At 36.2% G+C, this 19,282-nt stretch overlaps 2 protein-coding genes across 5 annotated transcripts in view; one reads left to right on the top strand and one right to left on the bottom strand.

The window, feature by feature from the left end:
• Positions 1–19,282, top strand: part of PRKAA2 (protein kinase AMP-activated catalytic subunit alpha 2) — an 82,146-nt gene that overhangs the window by 43,373 nt on the left and 19,491 nt on the right. For 2 of the 4 annotated variants that reach the window (XM_054691665.1, XM_037498132.2), the window contains exons 8-10: positions 1,000–1,126; positions 2,385–10,581; positions 10,990–11,569. In XM_054691665.1, the coding sequence (XP_054547640.1) occupies positions 1,000–1,126; positions 2,385–2,623 (366 nt within the window). In that variant the 3' untranslated portion in view covers positions 2,624–10,581; positions 10,990–11,569. Of the gene's footprint in view, positions 1–999; positions 1,127–2,384; positions 10,774–10,989; positions 11,570–19,282 lie in introns of those variants that run through there. The other 2 variants (XM_054691666.1, XM_037498131.2) reach the window with 2 other exon arrangements.
• Positions 13,268–19,282, bottom strand: part of FYB2 (FYN binding protein 2) — an 84,734-nt gene continuing 78,719 nt past the window's right edge. Inside the window, exon 20 of the mRNA XM_054691541.1 lies at positions 13,268–13,306. Coding sequence (XP_054547516.1) covers positions 13,285–13,306 — 22 coding nt within the window. The 3' untranslated portion in view covers positions 13,268–13,284. The remainder of the gene's footprint in view (positions 13,307–19,282) is intronic.

Here is a 19,282-nt window from a genome sequence, read left to right as displayed (position 1 = left end):
CTCAACCGCTGCGCCAACAGGGAGAGGCCCACCTGTTTGAAGGGAGATTTTCTCTTCCTCTTCCTCCTCTCCTTTCTCCTCCCTTTCCTATACCCCTGCTCTCTCCCCCTTCCCTTCCTCTCTCTACCTCTCTCCCCTCTCTACTTTTCTTTTTTCTCATAGCTGTGGCAGCTACTCTGGTCAGTGCAAATTATACCACCAGGACATATTTATTCAGGCCACAAATACTTTTCTGTAAATTGATAAAATCTCTAATTTGGCTGATGCTTTAAATCCTTAGTTGTGGTATTTTTTTCTTTCAGTCTACCTTTTACCTTTATTCATAAGTGCTAAAATTAATTTTCATTTCCTTTTTACATGAAGGTAATAAACAAAGTAAAAATTTTCTCCAAACCATTAAATTATAGAGCTCCCTTTCCTGAAGCAATTTTATTTAATTAGTTTTTAAAAAGAGATGGTAACACTTTTAAGATTCCTTGTTTTGAAAAATTTTTGGAACAGATTTAAAAGCTATTTTGAAAACCCATAATATTCTTTATCTGAACTGTAGTTTTCTTACCTTCAAAAGGCAAATGCTGTGTTCTTCACAGGTACTTAAATTTTGTGACTGTACCTGTTATAGTGCCCTATGGAAAACATTAATATGTTAGTTCCCATATATTCCTTCTATTTCATATTCATAGGTAAAAATATTGAATTGGAGGCTGGGTAACCAGGCCTTATTGATGTTCTAGAGTAGGTGAATATCTAGAATGAAGGCTAGACTGTAACCCCTGAGTTCCCTTTAAATTATAATTCCTTACACAAACAGTACTATGAGTCGGGATTAAATTTAAAACTAAACTACAATGTACTATTGAAAAAAGATCCTTCAGGAATTCCTTCTCTACTTTCCTCAGTAATTATTTGTTATTGATTTTCTTCATAATAGGAATAAGGGGGATACTTGGTAGTTTGATACTTCTAATGTTTTTCTTTAAAGACAATTTCCTGTTCTAGGTAGTAAACGCATACCATCTTCGAGTGAGAAGAAAAAATCCAGTGACTGGCAATTATGTGAAAATGAGCTTACAGCTTTACCTGGTTGACAATAGAAGCTATCTTTTGGACTTTAAAAGCATTGATGGTAAGGAAGCTATGCAGGCAGGATCTCTGAGAAGATAAAACTTGGCACTAGTTGACAAGATATTAAAATCATCTCAAAAACATGGTGGGGTAGGTCTTCTATACTGTTCCCCCCCCCCCATTTAAAGAAATGCATTTTAAAAATGTAAGTGAAATGGAAAGAACCAAAGACATATGGACTCTTAGGCAACACCTCTCCATAAGTGCTACTTTGGCATAAAGAAGTGATTTGAAGTGTTGGCAGTGCAAGCAAAGTAAGGAACAACAGGGAAACAAATTTTGCCTAAACTTACTGATATTGTCAGCTGCTTTGTCACGTTTGTCCATTTGTATTTTATTAGTTAACACTATAATATCTAAACTTCCTCCCTTTGAGAGCATCTCTCATTTATGGTGGCCATGATGACCAGTCAGGGCTCTCCTGACTGGGATTTGGGTGCCTTTGGTTGTTCAGGTTGTTCACACAGAAATCAAGGTGTTTATGTCTGAGTCCTTAGTGTGTGCCAGGAGTGAAACCTGGGTGAATCAAATGTGGTTATTGCATTCGGAGGCCTGGATGAGATAAAAACAAAATAATTCAAGGGTCAGTTGCTGCATGTAGCAAGAGTAGAACCAGCCATGTTCAAAGCTAGGAAGATTGTTTTAACTAGAGCTTTTAAATTTGATTCTTGAACTACAACCAATTATAGCAGTGTTAATACGGTACCAAGACCACCGTCATCAAAATTACCCAGCGTTCTTATTAAAATGCAGGAAACACCCCAGGTCTGTGCAATCAGAGTCTCTGGAGATGAGCTGAATTCTGGAAAACTGGGAACCTGCATTTTAAATGAGATTTCCCTCTGTCTGCACCCTCTTGACCTCCATACAACTTGCAGTCCCTAGGTAATTCTAGTGTGTACCAGAGGTTCAGAACCACTGTGTGATAGTAATGTCTGTTTTTATCCTAATGATTTTTTGTTGATACACTGCAAGAAAATCAACATCCAAGGGTATGTTTTCTTCAGAGGCCAGGACATCAGTTTGATGGAAAGATTAATGCCAAATGCTTTAAGGACTGAGGGGCCACATTTTAACTGTGTGAAGTGTGTGATTAATTAGTGATATCTGTTCCCATTGTGAAAGGAAGAGGTGTTGCCAGGCTGCTCCTAAAACACTGAAATGTGACGCCCTTGGCTAAGTTGCCCCATGTTCTTTCATAGGAAGCAGGAGGGCATACAAACCTTTCCTGTAAATTGCTCTTTTTTGGTTTGTTTCAGATGAGGTGGTGGAGCAGAGGTCGGGTTCCTCTACACCCCAGCGTTCCTGTTCTGCTGCTGGCTTACATAGAGCAAGATCAAGTTTTGATTCTGCAGCTGCAGAGAGCCATTCGCTTTCTGGTTCTCTCACTGGCTCCTTGACTGGAAGCTCTTTGTCTTCAGTTCCACCTCGCCTGGGCAGTCACACCATGGATTTTTTTGAAATGTGTGCCAGTCTGATCACTACTTTAGCTCGTTGACGATCTTTTCCTAATCTCTATTTTTTTGTTACCGCACTGTGAAAATCAGACATATTCTTTAAATTATTATCTTATGGCTGTCACATACTCTGCAATACTGATTGAGAAATGTGAATGTCTCCAGGGGACACTCAGTGCCATTGATGTTACTAAAAACAAAATAGTTTGACACTTCATTTACCTGTAGAAATCTGTAATTCTTTTTGCCTACTATAAATCCACATAAGGCATTATCTTTAGTAGGTGACATTGATGAAGATTGTTTATTTAAAATTGTGAGTTCACTACAGATGATTAATCCACCTTCACTGGTGAATCATCTCAACTGAAGGGTGCTTTGGCAACACCGCCTTGCTTTACTCTTGAATTACAGGTACATTCAGTTGACTTCTCATTTTCAGTAAGCTTTAATCTGTGTTTATGCGTCCAGTTGTCTTGCACAAGAAGGTTAAAAGATAAAGCAACTATTAATAAGATAGTATTTGTATGCTGAAATTTTAAAAGGCTTCTAACAGTTTTTGCAGCTACTACCTAGCACTCGACAGAAGGGCTCTGATCCTGAACTAGGTAGCCCGAATTTCCAGGTTTTTTTGAAAACAGCTGTAAAGAACCCAAGGTTTTATCTTGAAATTTCCCTGGATAATTTATCTTAAGAGCCTTCAAAGTTCAGTATCGGAACATCTAGAACTGCAAGAACATTCATCTTTACCATAAATTTATATCATTTTAAAAGATGCCTTCAAAATCTACTTTCCTTAAATTCTTTTTGACTCTGTTTTTTCACTTCACCAAGCACAGGAAAACATGAAACCAAGCAAATTATCAACCACTCTTTAAAAGAGTACTCTCACGTTTGAGCTCTTATTATGTGCAGTGTTAGGGGAGATAATGTGTCTGTCCTGTTGCATCCTACAATGCTAATTCAGCACCTGAAAGTTTAAGTTTGTTATTGTGGCTACTCTCCCCCAACCCCCACCTTCTCTAGTCACCATTTTCTTTGCTTGGTCCTTAGTGGCTGATTGACTTATTTCAGTCTTTCTCTGTTTCCCTTTCTTTGTTCTATATCTTGGTTGCCAGCCAGCCAATTTGACAATACTGTTCTGGCCCTAAGGGCTTTTGTGTACTTCCAAAACTTGGTAGGCTGTGACCTTCATGTTGAACCTGTTAGGGTAGGGAAGACTTAATTTAAAAAAAAAAACAAAACTCTTGAATAAATACTATGTTGTTTACATATATACATATATGTATTCACACTAGTGCTTTTAATGAAAAGCCAATTTTTTTTTTTTTTTGTTTTTCCTTGTGCAGGCTTTTTTAATTAAAGAAAAAAATCCCTAGAGATAGCAGAGTACATAAAGCTTGTTTATTTTGTTGTTTTAGTGAAAGTATTTAAAATTTATTTAATTTGAATATTTTCATTTGTTTAATATAATTAATTTTATTCATCTGACTTACCCTAGAAAAGACTGAGCTCTTCAAAACAAAAAATGATACTGCCTCGACAAATTTCTCTGCCAGAAATACTGTTTTTTTCTACCAAGAGGCAAATGAGAGTAGAGCAAGTGTTTGTGGAAGATAAACATGTCTATCTTTAATTCTGAATCAGAAGTTTGTAGCATGTCATGTCTACAACTTTAAAAAAATGGTGTTAATTAAATTCTAAGTCTGATTTCTAAGTCGAGATAAAAGGAATCCTTGTTCCCCAATTTGGGAAAGAGTGAGATTGCAGTTAAGATGTTTTAAGTTTAAGCCTTGGAAAGATTGCCATCTAGTGACACCAAAGGGTACTTTCTGGGGCCATTTGTATAGGGATAAATAGTCCTAATGGCACAATTTTGACTTCTTCAAATATGTTGTAAATTCCTCTGTTGAGGGAAAAAATGGTGCCTCATAATAGTTACCTGGTGTGATGACCTTAGAAAGGTCACCTCATAAAATTTGCCTGATACGGTGACCTTAGAAATAAGGAACCAATCTTATTCTTTCTCCCAAATGACAAAATCTACAATCTTACAAGCAGATAAACAGCAGGAAGGAATCCAATGGCATTTTAGCTGTATTGGAGTCCAATAAATGTTAGAAACATCAAAATTGCTTTATATGAATGATCATCATTTTTGGAGGGAGTTAACATTTATTTTTTCATTCCAGTATTTCTGAACATCGACAATTTGAGAGTTACCTGTTGAACTTTAGGAGAACCAAGAGTCACAGTTTTGGTTCCTACATACATATGTTTTTAAAACACAGCTATTCTGTGCATCTAGATGGTGTAGTAAGTTGGTTTATAGAGAGATTTCAGGAGGCCCGGTCCAACATAATAGGGGCTAGAACTTTCATAGAGTTTTTTGTAGCTATTGGTCAGGGAGAGGGAATGAACGTTGCTTGCCCCAGTTACCCACATTTCAGTCTCATAAATGGGTTAATTTTGAGTGTGTTAAGTAGATCTGGGGTAGGAATGACTTCTTCCAGTTATAATTCTGGAGGAGAGCTGCTATCATTAGTTTTTAGATAAAGTCTAAGCTACATCATGGAAATGGATGCCATAGTGTTTGAGGACAGCATTTACTGAACTGTTTCCTGTGAGATGCTTTGCAGAAAAAAAAGATTCCACTGAGTAAGTTTGGAAAAATGTTACATGCTATTCTTCTGCTTGAGTATGGCAATGGATATGAACATTAAAGACTTTGACAAGTCTTTATGTGAAAAAAGTAAAATATTTTACTTTAACTCTGCTTTCCCCAATTTTTAAAACTAACTTTAAAACTTATTTTCTTAAGAGATGAAGCAAATTTGGGAAAGACTTAAGGAAAAAATTTGCCCCAGGTTTTCATAATTAAGATAGTTTAAAATTAAGGCTTCCTTTCCTTGTTGAAGAAACTGGTTCAAAATCAGAATAATCTCTTTTTAACATGTGGATATATTCATCTTGAGCAAATGCTGACCTAAAAAGAATTTCATATGACTTGTTCCATTGTACCTTGGTTTTCTTAATCAGTTTGTGGTATTGCTTGGAGCAAAATTTATTTTTGAACTTGAAAAACCTTAAACAAGATTACTTATAAAAAGAGCTAAGAGATTAGCACTGATGCTTATGACTTTCTGGGTAATGATTCAGTATCATTGATTCTTTGAAAATGTATAGTTTTTAAAATACTTTATACAGGACACCAGTTTAGATCTAATTCTTACTGTCTTTAATGTAGGTCAAATTGAATATATAGGGAGGGAGAGAAGCAGGCTAACTGTTTTGAGTTTTTGTTTTGATCATCTCTTAAGAGACACTTTTGTAACCTCCAGGATTTGTATGCCTTGATACTAACCATCTGTTAAGAGAATCGGGAGCTGAGATTAGTAAAAAATAATAGTATTTCTGCATCAGGTAATTGGCTACATAGAATGCAGACAATTCTCTATTTTCTGCAAATATGTTTTCCATGTTGGTTACATGATTCTGAGCTTGCTTTCTCTTTCTTGACAGTTTGTGCTCAGGGAATACAAATTGATTATTAGTAGCCTCTGTTAACACTATATACTGAGTTAATGTAAGCACTGCATCTTCCACTTACAAAATGTGAAAGTTTGGAATGTGCCTACCACTGACACTGCAGCATGTCTCATTTGAGTCCTATTCATAGGTGTGAAGCCTCAGTACCTAAATGCGAGACATCTCAGTTTTGTCTGTTTCTAAAGACTTTCACCTTTTCAATCTGACATTTCTTTAGTTGGTGATCCTGTCTTTCTGTGACTTCTTTAAGGAATGTAATTTATTTTAATTATTCTTAGACATGCTACACTATTGAAAATTCTAGATGTGGGATATGTGCAATCTATTAGTCGGTCACATCCTCTATTGGGCCTTGTTTTTGTCTCTGACGTGGGAAAGATAGCATAAAAGATCTCTGAGGTACCTTTGAGCTTTAAAGTTCTGTCTTCTCTGTCTTTTCATATGACTTGTTTTAGTGTTCCCTTTTTTATATTTAAGAGTTTTTATACCAATGTGAATGTCCTAAATTTGTTTGGTGAGGCATTTTGAAGGTATATACTTGAATATTTTTCTAAGTACAGCTGCCCTCTGTAAATACAAATGGCAGAAATCATCTAGAAAATCAAGCATGTTAAAACATCATGTGAACTTCGCATAAAGCAAAACAATACTAATCTGGAGTGATGGAAGCATTTTTTGCACTTATATGGTGATTTTGAGATCTACAGACCCTTCATGTCTATTAACTTATTTAATACCTTACAGTAACCTTGTGAAGTTCCCATCTTCCGGATGAGGAAGCAGGACCAGGAAAGTGCTTCTTAAAGCTTTTATGCCACACAGGTATTCAGAGGTGAACTCTGCTCTTGCCACCCTCCTCTGGGGAGAACAGTCTGAATCAATGAAATATTTGAGAACTTGAGTCATAAAAATAAACAGATATATTGCTTTTAAGTCTTAGAATGACATAATGTAGTCTTAACTGAATAATTTCTTAGTTTCATTATTGGAACCAGTTGATTGTACTAACTAGTAATTATCTGAAGTATTTATGATTAGCACATTGATTTTTACAAGTACTTCTATGTTATTGAGGGTTTTTAAAAAAATGAAGAAATGTTAGGATGTGATTCTTTTATTTACATAATTCTTAGAGTGTAATCTTTTTTAAAAAGTAAAACTAGCCCCAGCCTGTCTTAAATTATTCTAATTTTTGACTATTACCTAAATTAGGGTTATCTAAATTTCACATACAGATTGGTAATTTTTTTCACTTTGTATGCGTATTAGATGATAAAACAGTATTTTCATAGAGTGTATTTCTATCATGAACTACCTATTGTAATGGGCTTGATAGAGAATCTCCAAAACCTTATAAAACTTTGAAATGTAACTTGTTTGATAAGCTTTAAAAATTATATAAATCTTCTTTAAACAAGTTGCTGGAATCCTTACTAGCCTTTCCTACATATAATTGTAATGCATTTGATGACACTGAACAGTAATAGCATAGAGATCAAGACCCACAGTCTAGACTGGATTGAGTTTTAATTAAACTTTTCCAGCCATAACCTGATAAGAATCAGACTGGGTCTAGAAGTTATTAGACTGTGGTCCTGTATTAATTTTGTGAGCCAGTGTTAATGTTTACTGCCAGTCTTGCATAGCAATGCCAGTTTGTGGCTGTGACTATGTATGTGATTTTTGGTAACTATATCTAAAGCAGTTTAGTTATGGAAGTACTTATGATTATTTGGACAAGCAGGGTAGGTAAATTTGGTTACATTTAAAGTGCAATTAAGTGTCGAGCACTCTTTCCAGGAAAAAAAAAAGTATTTGTAGAATATATTAGCGTGAAAACGTTTGAACATTTATAGAATTTTGACAAGTTTCATTCAGAGTGTGTGTGTGTGTATGTGTGTGTGTGTGTGTGTGTTTAATGCATGGTTGGCTACTTTGCGTTACTTTAAATTTTCACGGAGGACCAGGAACATTAGATTTAGCCAAGGAGAATTGCATTTAATTTTTTCCTGCTAACTTAAGCAAACATTTTTCACAGTTATAAGCCCCTTTGAAGTAAGTTTTGTTACAAAGAAAGGCCATTTATCTAGACAGATACAATTTTCCTAAAATGGCCAGGAGAAACAGGTTCCCAGTTCTAGCAAAGACACCTGAATTGTGCCTTCTCTCTTAAATTGTAGGAACAGTAATAATTAGGCAAAAACTTATTTGAACTATATTTTCTTTTTTTCCCCTCTCATTTCTCCTTAGCTCTGCCCTCCATAATTGATCAACATCGTTTGTTTTTACCTGTTTGTTTTTAGGTCTCTTTGGCTACACCTCACCCTATCACTATCAGAAGTTGTTGAGTATTTTTTGTTGTTGTTGCTTCACTTTTTAAGTCACCTTGGTAAGAGTTTGGCTGCCTTCTCATGTTTTTAAAATTAATGCAATGAATGGCAATCTTTTTATTTCATCCCTTTAACAGATTTGTAATGGAAAGAATGCAAAGAACAAAATCCAGTTTGGAACCTGATTCTCATTTTGGCTGCTGTGACAACAGCAAGTCACATAACTTCACTTTTTTTTCTCATGTACAAAATGTGTATATTAACCTACCTCACAGATATGTGTGAGAAATTGTTTCAAGGCCCTTGTTTAAATATAGGATTTACCATCCTCATTTAATAAAAATGCATTTAATATAAATTCCCTCCCCTTTTTTAGATATCTTTGATACTGATAGGTTGAGTATCTTGATTTTAGGTAAGTCTTATGTGCTGAGAATATAATGGTAAAAATGTTTCAAAACACAGTTACACAAATTATATTATTTTAAGTGATTTAAAATTTCCTGTAAACAGTGAATATTTAAATACCAGATTTTCTTGTTCTAACAGTTATCTAGAACTTCTTAAAATGTTGGCTGAAACTGCCTTAATGTACCAAAATACAGTGCTTTCTTAAGACTGTTCACAAATATATGTGGTTGTACAATGTTTTGTGTTACTTTAAAATTGAGTGTTAAATGTAAAATTCGTACAAAACTGTGAACTCTAAGTAAAGTAATCTTGATTTGTTTTAGGAAGGATACTCATGTTCTTTCTTATGTATGCCTAAATATTACACAATGAATTTTGAGTATAACAAAAAAAAACCCTGAAAGTTGACGACTAGTAGGTTATGTCCATGATAAAATAAGATTGGATGTTATTCAAATTTTCTCAAGAATATTCTATGTTTATTTTTTCTTAACCTGTATTTGAAAAAGAAAAGAATTCCCATAGGCTAATACATTCAATAGCTATATAATTAAGTATTTAATTGTATATGTATTTAAACATTGTTTTCAAAATGTTGAAATTGGGATCACTTTCTATGTTCATACAAACAAGAAGGAATAAAAGACCACACTCCCGGTGCTTTGTGTTTTAATAACCATAAATTCAAATTTCAGTTTTATTTGTCATGTATTTTTCATTTTAAAATTCAGTGGTCAGGTCTTATAGTAATGGTGTGGTAAAAAGGTCTTCTTGAATTACAGTATTTCATAGTTATAGCTTCTCCTTCATTAATATTTGCACCATACAAAATGCATAGGTAACAATCACAAGAGAAAAGCAGCCTGTCTGATTTGTTTATAAGCTTTTTTCACAAAATCAAATTAAAGACTTTGTTTAATTTGAATTGTTTCCGTTTTGTTATTCAGCTAATATTCTGCATGTCAGTAGTTACAGAGAAAGCTATTATAGAAAATATTTGCCTGTACATTTTTTTAGATTTCAACCATTTCTATCTTTGTTGTACACTATAGTTTCTCCTTTTAGTCACTGTGTTAGTTTTCTGTTGCTACTATAACAAATTGCCACAAACTTAGTGACTTAAACAGCACAATCTGATTATCTTACAGTTCTGTAAGTCAGGAGTTCAGTGGTGGGCTCACTGGTGTTGCTGCTTCAAGTCACACGAGGCTGAAAACCAAAGCATTGGGAAGACTGGTCTGGGAGATTCTGTTCCACGTTCAGCAGGTTGTTGGCAGGATTCAGTTGTGTGCTGCTGTGGGATTAAAGTTCTGTTTATTTATTTATTTATTTTGACTGTTGGCTAAGGGTCATTTGCTGCTTCTAGGGACCACCAGCTTCTCTGGCCCACAGCTCCTCTACTCTTCAGAGCCACCTGAGGGTAACAATCACAACAAGAAAAGCAGCTTGCTTTTCTTGCCTCCACCTTACTACATCTCTCTGATTAGCTGGCTCTTCTGCCTCCCTCTTCTGACTTCAAGGTCCTATGAGATTACATTGGGTTCATCTGGATAACCTCCATATTTTAAGGTCAACTGGTTAGCAACCTTAATTTTATCTGTAAAATGTCTTTTGCCAATTTACATTATTACATTTACAGGAATAACAAAGGGGCATGAAGATTTTAGAGGTCAAGATTCTCCTTACTACAATCAGAATAGAAAGGGAAGGTAAGAAGACCTCAGGCTAAAAATAGAATTTTATATTAAAGTCTGAGAATACAGGATCAGCAGTGTAGATTCGATCTTATGAATTTATAATGGTCACCTTTCATGCAACTTTTTGAAAAATACCGTATTCTAGCCCTCATTAAAAACGTCAAAGTCAAGATACATTAATAAGGATCTCAATTTGATTTATTTAATGTTTAAAGAATGTATTTGCTATTAGTGAATGTTTTTCCTTTATTTTTTAAATTATGTGGGTAATGGATACTTAATGTAGGAATTCATAAAAATACAGGAAGCTTGAAGAAGCTGAAAAAGAAATCCTAGCCCTGTCACCAGAAACAACCATTTCTTAAGGAATTTATCATTATATATATATTTTTTTTTCCTCTCCCTGTTCTTCCCCTTTAGAGTCTCTGTGTTAAAAGTTCTGAAGATGTGTAGGAGAAGGCCCGACTGAGAGAATATTGTGTCATCTTGGAAGACCAAGTATTTCACAGAGGTGCTGCTAGGAGGTAGGGAAGGTTTCTTGGTGTACGTTAACAGGTTGTGGGAGGCCTGGACTGTAAATGAATTTGACTTGGCTGCTGTTAACTTTTGTTAGGGTTAAGTAGTTTTGGATACTATCTTTTATCTGATAGAATGTTTTTATGTTTACTGATCTCTTTATGCAAAATTACAAGTAAAATGGAATCTCAGTCTTTCCATGGAAACTTTATGCTAGATCAAGGGTTTCTTGAGGATATGACATCTGCTTGGGACATCATCACTGAAGTCTCACACTGTGTACTTTAAGCAATCTTGCAGATCAATAGCATGACAAATTTACCTTGAATGCTGCTGTGACTTAAAGAATGGAAGAAACATGACTGATATCAGTGAAAGAGAAATATAGCCACATTGAGTATAGATAGATTTGTCAGAGGCAGCTACTATTCCTGCAGAACAGACCATATCTATAAATAGTAACTGGGTGCTAGTTTGTATTAGACTAAAGGGTTTATACTTTAAAAATAGAAAAATGTTCAGTTTCAAAATCTTATTAAATATTTTTATGTAAAACTAATTACAGCCCAGCCATTCTTTTAAGTATTAGAATTTGAACATTTTGCATTTTGTTTTTCATATATTGCAAGTTCAGAAAAGGCCATGTATTAAAATTTTTAGCAGTGTACTACTGTCATGTAGTAAGGGTGTTATTAACCCTGTTTTACTGATGTAGAAATTGAGACTCATTTGTTACTGAACTGGAACAGGAGGCCTGCAATGACATGGTAAGTGCACAGGACAAACCTATCTCAATTCAAATGTACTTTCCCTACCAATTTAGGATTTAAAATATTTTATGTTTTGGTGAAGTGGTAAGAGTGTTATATAGTTTGTGATTCTCTGTTAGAATTGTTGCATGAAAGATCTTTCACCATAGTCAATTACCTCTTTGCCCACAGTCCAGACTCATTCCTGTCTTCTGCAGTGGCCATTGCATAATTTTTACTTTGGAGTGTGGGAGAGGGCTACAGTCACTTGATTACCCTTCCTCTCATTGAGTAGTAATTTAATTCAGGGGGGTGGGGGCAAGGAAGAAACATATTTCCAGTCTTAATCTCACCTCCTAAAAAAGAAATGAATCATTCCTTAACTCTCTTTCATCTCTACCTTTAGTCAGTCACCAGGACGTTTTGTTTCCTGACTGCTGTGATACCTTTAATGGGCGCCCTGTACTGTATATTTCAGTTGCTGTCTTAAAATTCGTTTCTCTTCTCTAATGTATCACCCACATCGTTGTGGCTTGTTTTCTCTGTAAACATCTGCATTGCCTTTCTGCTTACTAACTCTGACTCCTTGCTTCCCACAACTTCTCTCCTAGCAGCTCTTCCCATGCTGCCTTCGACTTGCCCTCCATATCTTCATAGTTGTTAAATATAGCTTAGATTTTCTAGCTGTTTTTCTCATCTAACAAATATACTGTATATTTATGTCACTTTGTAAAATTGTTTCATATGTTAATAATCTCTATCTTTTCCCATTTCTATAAGTACTTTTGATTTTTCTACACTAAGTTTGGCCTTTATTGCAAGTGCCATTTGGAGCATGGGAAAAAAGAGGCAAATCTGAAGATATATTTATTTGAAGCTGCTTATTTTATCTTTTTGAGCAGGCAGTGTACATCATTTAAAAAATAGAATATTATTTACAAATCAGCTTTAAAATAATTATATTTGGACAATAGGATGTTTTCAGTGTTATAGCATCCAATTTAACTATTTCTTGAAATGATAAAGACCAAGTTGCAATTATTTTAAGATTATACTTATAATTTGAGTATTTAAAATACCTTGGTTACACTATTTACTTTTCATAATTTAATAACACCCAATTTAAAGGCACAACATTGAGAAATTACAGACACTGTTGTACCAGTATTAGACGCAAGCCAACCATCTGCACAGCTGACTAGCTGCCATAGGCATGGCTTCTAACTTCAGACATGGCTCATTAAACAAGTGCTCAAATGCTGGCACAGAGTTTCACATGCTCTTGGGCCAGCAGCGAAAGATATTAAAGCAGACATTGAAAGATAACCATTTAGGAGTAAAACCAACATCTAAATGTGGAGGGTTTTTTTTCTTTTCCATTCCTAACAAGTTTACATGTCAGCCACACGAGTGCTCACTTGTGCAGCCCATACGGTCTTATCTTGATCCTCTATGGTGACCAGCCTTGATGCCTGAGAGAAAGAAAATAGACATACATTTTGAAATCTGTAGGCCTGAGGAGTCATGAATAGTCTTAGGGATTTCTTACTCCAGTTTGATATTTCTATGCTCCTTAATTTTTTTTTTATTTTCTATATACTTTACATCATTTTCCTTTTTTCACAATGTATGCTTTCTCCTCTCAGGTGTAGTCCTCGTAAAATTCCCACCACCAATTTACCCATGCACCATCACCATAGTCCCTTGTGCTGTTTTTTAATTATTATTATTATTTTAATTTTATATATTTTTTACATCATTTTTCATTTTTACACAATGTATGCATTTTCATCTTGGTTATAGTCCCCATACAATTCCCACCCCCCCTTGTTTTGATCCTACTTCCTCCTCCCCCCCACCCCCCGTGTCTGGTTTAGAGTTGCTTGTTGATTTTGATTTTAAGTTTTTATAATTATAGTCTTTTTCCTGGTCCCTGATTTAGGTTTTCTAAATTACTGCTATGAGTGAGACCATCCGATATTTTTCTTTCTCTTTCTGGCTTATTTCGCTGAGCATGATCCCTTATAGCTCCATCCATGTTGCTGCAAATGGTATGAGTTTATCTTTTTTGATTGCTGAGTGATATTCCATTGTGTATATGTACCACATCTTCTAGATCCAGTCATCTATTTTGGGGCATTTGGGTTGTTTCCATAGCTTAGCTATTGTAAATAGTGCTGCTATAAACATAGGGGTGGAAGTGCCCTTTTGAATTAATGTTTCTGTGTCCTTTGGGTAGGTAAATACCTAGGAGTGGAATTGCTGGATCATATAGAAGCTCCATCTTTAGCAGGTTGAGGAATCTCCACACAGCTTTCCATAATGGTTGGACCAGTTTGCACTCCCACCAGCAGTGCAGGAGAGTTCCTTTTTCTCCACATCCTCGCCAACACTTGTTTTTGCTAGTTCTATAATATATGTGCCATTCTTACTAGTATAAGATGGTATCTCATTGTAATTTTGATTTGCATTTCCCTGATTACAAGTGATGTGGAACATTTTTTCATATGCGTATTGGCCATTTGCATTTCTCCTTTGCAGAAGTTTCTTTTTAGCTCTTCTGCCCCTTTTTTGACTGGATTATTTACTTTGTTTTTGTTGAGTCTCATCAGCTCTTTGTAGATTTTTGTTATCAGTCCTTTATCATTAGTGTTGTGTGCAAAAATTTTCTCCCAATCGGTGGGGTTTCTCTTTATTTTGGTCACTGTCTCTTTTGCTGTACAGAAGCTCTTTAATTTGTCGTTTATCTTTTCCTTCACTATCACTGCTTTGGGTGATGTGTCTTTAAAGATATTACTGAGGTGTATGTCACGTAGTGTTTCACCTGTATTTCCTTCTATATATTTTATGGCTTCAGGTCTTATATCTAGTTCTTTAATCCATTTTGAGTTGGTTTTTGTGCATGGTGTCAGGTAGTAGTCAAGCTTCATTCTTTTGCATGTAGCGACCCAGTTTTCCAGCACTATTTATTGAATAAACTTCCTTTGCTCCATTGATATTCTTTGCTCCTTTGTCAAAGATTTGTTGACCATAAATCCGTGGGTTTATTTCTGGGTTTTCTGTTTGGTTCCATTGATCCATGTGTCTGTTCTTGTTCCAGTATCATACACTTTTGATTATTATGGCTTTGTAGTATAGTTTGAAGTCTGGGAGTGTGATACCTACATTCCCTTCCTTTTTTTTTTTTCAGGAGAGCTTTGGCTATTCAGGGTTTTTGGTGGCTCCATATGAATTTCATCAATATTTGTTCTGTTTCTTTGAAGAATGTCATTGAAATTTTTATTGGAATGTCATTGAAATTTTTATTGGAATAGCATCTATAAATTGCTTTTGGTAGGATGGCCATTTTGGTAGTTAATTCTTCCAACCCATGAGCAGGGGATGTCTTTCCATTTCTTTGTGTCGTCTTCTATTTCTTTTTCTTTTTAAGATTTATTTATTTATTTATACAAGCCATGGGTACAGTCAGAAGTGTGGGAGGGTGAGAGAATTCACCAGAGCCAGAGCAGGGAGCAGAACAGGCAGACTGTCAAAATACACTACTGAGGGGAGCAGCGGGCACGGCAGGAGAGGTCTGCACGCCATGTGGGACCCTAGCGGGCAGGCAAGGGTTGAAACGGCGCTGCAGAGGCTGCCGGCAGCTTCATAGCCCAGCCCTCAACCACTGTACCACCAGGGAGGCCCATCTTCTGTTTCTTTTAATAGTGTTTTACAGTTTTCTTTGTATAGGTCCTTTACCTCTTCTGTTAGGTTTAGTCCCAAATATTTGATTTTTTGGTTTCAATGATAAACGGGATGATTTTTCTTGATTTCTTCTTCAGATTTATTGTTTGTGTACAGGAAGGCTACTGATTTTTGTGTGTTGATTTTTGTATCCTGCTACTTTACTAAACTGATTAGTTTGATTAGTTTTTCTGTGGAGGTTTTGGGGTTCTCTATATCATCTGTGAATAGTGATAATTTAACTTCTTCCTTCCCTATTTGGATTCCTTGTATGTCTTTCTCTTATTGCTCTTGCTAGGACTTCCAGTATTATATTGAAAAGCAGTGGTGAGAGTGGACATCCTTGTCTTGTTCCAGATCTTTTTTTTTTAAGATTTATTTATTTATACAAGCACTGGGTACAGTCAGAAGCGCGGGAGGGTGAGAGAATTCACCAGAGACAGAGCGGAGAGCAGAACAGGCAGACTGACGAAGTACACTGCTGAGGGGGAGCAGCAGGCGGCAGGAGAGGTCTGTGTGCCATGTGGGACCCTCGCCCGGTGACCGGGGATCGAACCGGCGCTGCAGAGGCTGCAGGCAGCTTCGCAACCCAGTGCTCAACTGCTGTGCCACTGGGGAGGCCCTTGTTCCAGATCTTAATGGAAATGCTTTTAACTTTTCACCATTGAGAATGATATTGGCTATAGGCTTATCATATATGGCCTTTATGATGCTGAGGTATGTTCCTTGTATCCAGAGAATTTCAAGGGCCTTTATCATAAATGGATATTGTACTTTGTTGAAAGCTTTCTCAGCATCTATTCATATTATCATATGGTTTTTATATTTCTTTTTGCTGACATGTTGGATTACATTGATTGATTTTTGGATGTTGAATCATCCTTGTGTCCCTGGAATAAATCCTACTTGGTCGTGGTGAATTATCTTATGGATACATTGTTGGATTCTTTTACCTAAAATTTTATTGAGGATTTTTGCATCGGTGTTCATTAGAGAGATTGGCCTGTAGTTTTCTTTTTTTTTTGTGTTGTTGTTGTTTGGTTTTGGTATTAGTGTAATGTTGGCGTCATAGAATGTGTTTGGTATTATCCCTTCCTTCTCAATTTTTTTTTGAAGATTTATTTATTTATTTATACAAGCACTGGGTACAGTCAGAAGTGCGGGAGGGCGAGAGAATTCACCAGAGCCAGAGAGGGGAGCAGAACAGCCAGAAGGACCAAAGTACACTGCTGAGGGGAGCAGCGGGTAGCAGGAGAGGTCTGCACGCCATGTGGGACCCTTGCCTGGTGGCCAGGGATCAAACTGGCGCTGTGTAGGCTGCGGGCAGCTTCGCAACCCAGTGCTCAACCGCTGTGCTACCGGGGAGGCCCTCCTTCTCAATTTTTTGGTAGATTTTATGAAGGATAGGCACTAGTTCGTTTCTGAATATTTGGTAGAATTCATTTGTAAATCCATCTGGTCCTAGGCTTTTGTTTTTGGGTAGGGTTTTGATTACTGTTTCAATTTCACTGCTTGTAATTGGTCTGTTTAGGTGTTCTATTTCTTCTTTATCTAGCTTTGGTTGATTATAAAGTTGTATGAATTTGTTCATCTCTTCTAGATTGTTGAATTTGTTTGCATATAACTGTTCATAGTAATTTCTGATGATTCTTTTGATTTCTGCTATGTCTGTTGTGATTTCTCCTCTTTCATTTGTGATCCTATTTATTTGTGCTTTCTCCCGTTTTTCCTTTGTGAGCCTTGCTAGGGGTTTGTCTATTTTATGTATTTTTCCAAAGAACCAACTTTTGGTTTCATTGATCTTTTGGATTGTTTTTTAGTTTCCATTTCATTTATTTCTGCTTTGATTTTTATTATTTTCTTTCTTCTACTGCTTTTAGGTTTTTTTTTGTTGTTCTTTTTCTAGTTCTTTGAGATGTGTGATTAGGTTGTTTCTTTGAGTTCTTTCTTGTTTCTTGATGTGAGCCTGTATTGCTATATATTTTCCTCTTATTACTGCTTTTGCTACATCCCATGCATTTAGAAAATGTGTGTCCTCCTTGTCATTCAACTCAAAGTATTTTTTAATTTCTTCTTTGATCTCCTCATTAATCCAGTGGTCTTCCAGTAGTGTGGGTTTTAACCTCCATGAGGTAGGAGGGTTCCTTGCTTTCTTTTTATGGTTTATTTCTAGTTTCATGCCTTCATGGTCAGAGCAAATGGTTGCTATGATTTCAGTCTTGGTGTATCTGTTTGATGTTTGTCTTGAGTCCCAGTATGTGATCAGTCCTGGAGAATGAGCCGTATGTGCTTGAGAAAAATGTGAACTCAGATTTTTTTGGGTTTAGTGTTCTATAGATGTCAGTTAAGCCCGTGAGGTCTAGATCCTTATTTAGAGCTTTAGTGTCTTTACTTATTTTTTGTCTCATTGATCTGTCCATTGTTGATAGTGGTGTGATATGATAGTCTCTTACTACATATGTATTTTCTCTGAGGTCTGTTTTCAGAGATGATAATAGTTGTGTGATATATTTTGGTGCTCCTTCATTTGGTGAGTATATGTTAATGAGTGTTATGTCTTCTTGAAGTATTGTCCCCTTGATCCTAATGTAGTGACCCTCTGGGTCTCTTTTTTTACATTTTTGAGTTTGAAATCTGTTTTATCTGATATAAGTATAGCTGTTCCTGCCTTCTTTTTTTTTTTTAATTTTTTTTTTATAGAGGCATGTTTTATTTATTTTTTATTTGTTTGTTTGTTTGTTTGTTTTTTTGTTTATACATGCACTGGGTACAGTCAGAAGTGCGGGAGGGTGAGAGAATTCACCAGAGCCAGAGCGGGGAGCAGAGCAGGCAGAAGGACCGAAGTACACTGCTGAGGGGAGCAGCGGGCGGCAGGAAGGTCTGCGCGCCATGTGGGACCCTCCTCCCGTGGCTGGGAAGCAGCCGGGGATCGAACCGGCGCTGCGGAGGCCGCGGGCAGCTTCGCAACCCAGCGCTCAACCGCTGCGCCACCGGGGAGGCCCCCTGCCTTCTTTTTTGGTTCATTTGCTTGTAGGATTGTTTTCCATCCTTTCAGTCTATTTTTATCTTTTGCAGTTAAATGTGTTTCCTGGAGACAGCAAAAGGCTGGGTTTTGTTTCTTAATCCAGCCTGCAACTCTGTGTCTTTTTATTGAAGAGTCTAGTCTGTTTACATTTAAAGTTAATATTGCTATGTTAGCATCTATATTTGCTATTCTGTTTGTCTTTTCTCTGGTTTTATTTATTTAATAATGTTTTTGGGGGTCTTGTTTCATTCTTATTCCTCCATCTGTTGGTTCTGGCATCAGGACTCCTTGTAGTATTTTTTGGAGTGGGGGTTTGGTTGTAATGAAATTCCAGAGTTTCTGTTTGTCTGGGAAGGTCCTTATTTTTTCTTCATAGAGGAAGGAAAGCTTTGCGGGATAGAGTATTCTTGGTTGGCATTTGTGTCTTGGAGTCTGTTGACTATGTCCCTCCACTCTCTCCTTGCCCGTAGTGTTTCTTCAGAGAAGTCTGATGTCAGCCTGATTGGTGTTTCCTTTATATGTTACCGGTTTCTTCCCTCTTGTCAGCTTCATTATTTTTTCCTTGTCTTGGATACTTGGGAGCTTTACTATTATGTGTCTTGCTGTATTTTTCCTTTCATCATGGAAGTTTGGTGTTCTTCTTGCTTGTATGTCTATTTTCAGCTCCTTCTTCATGTTCGGGAAGTTCTCTTCAATTATT

The sequence above is a fragment of the Talpa occidentalis genome, unplaced genomic scaffold (genome assembly GCF_014898055.3).
Source record: "Talpa occidentalis isolate TD23 unplaced genomic scaffold, MPIMG_talOcc4v2.1 talOcc4.9, whole genome shotgun sequence".
Classification (NCBI taxonomy): Eukaryota; Metazoa; Chordata; class Mammalia; order Eulipotyphla; family Talpidae; genus Talpa; species Talpa occidentalis.
Note: the sequence above shows the minus strand (reverse complement) of the source record. Positions and strands in the feature narration are given on the sequence as shown.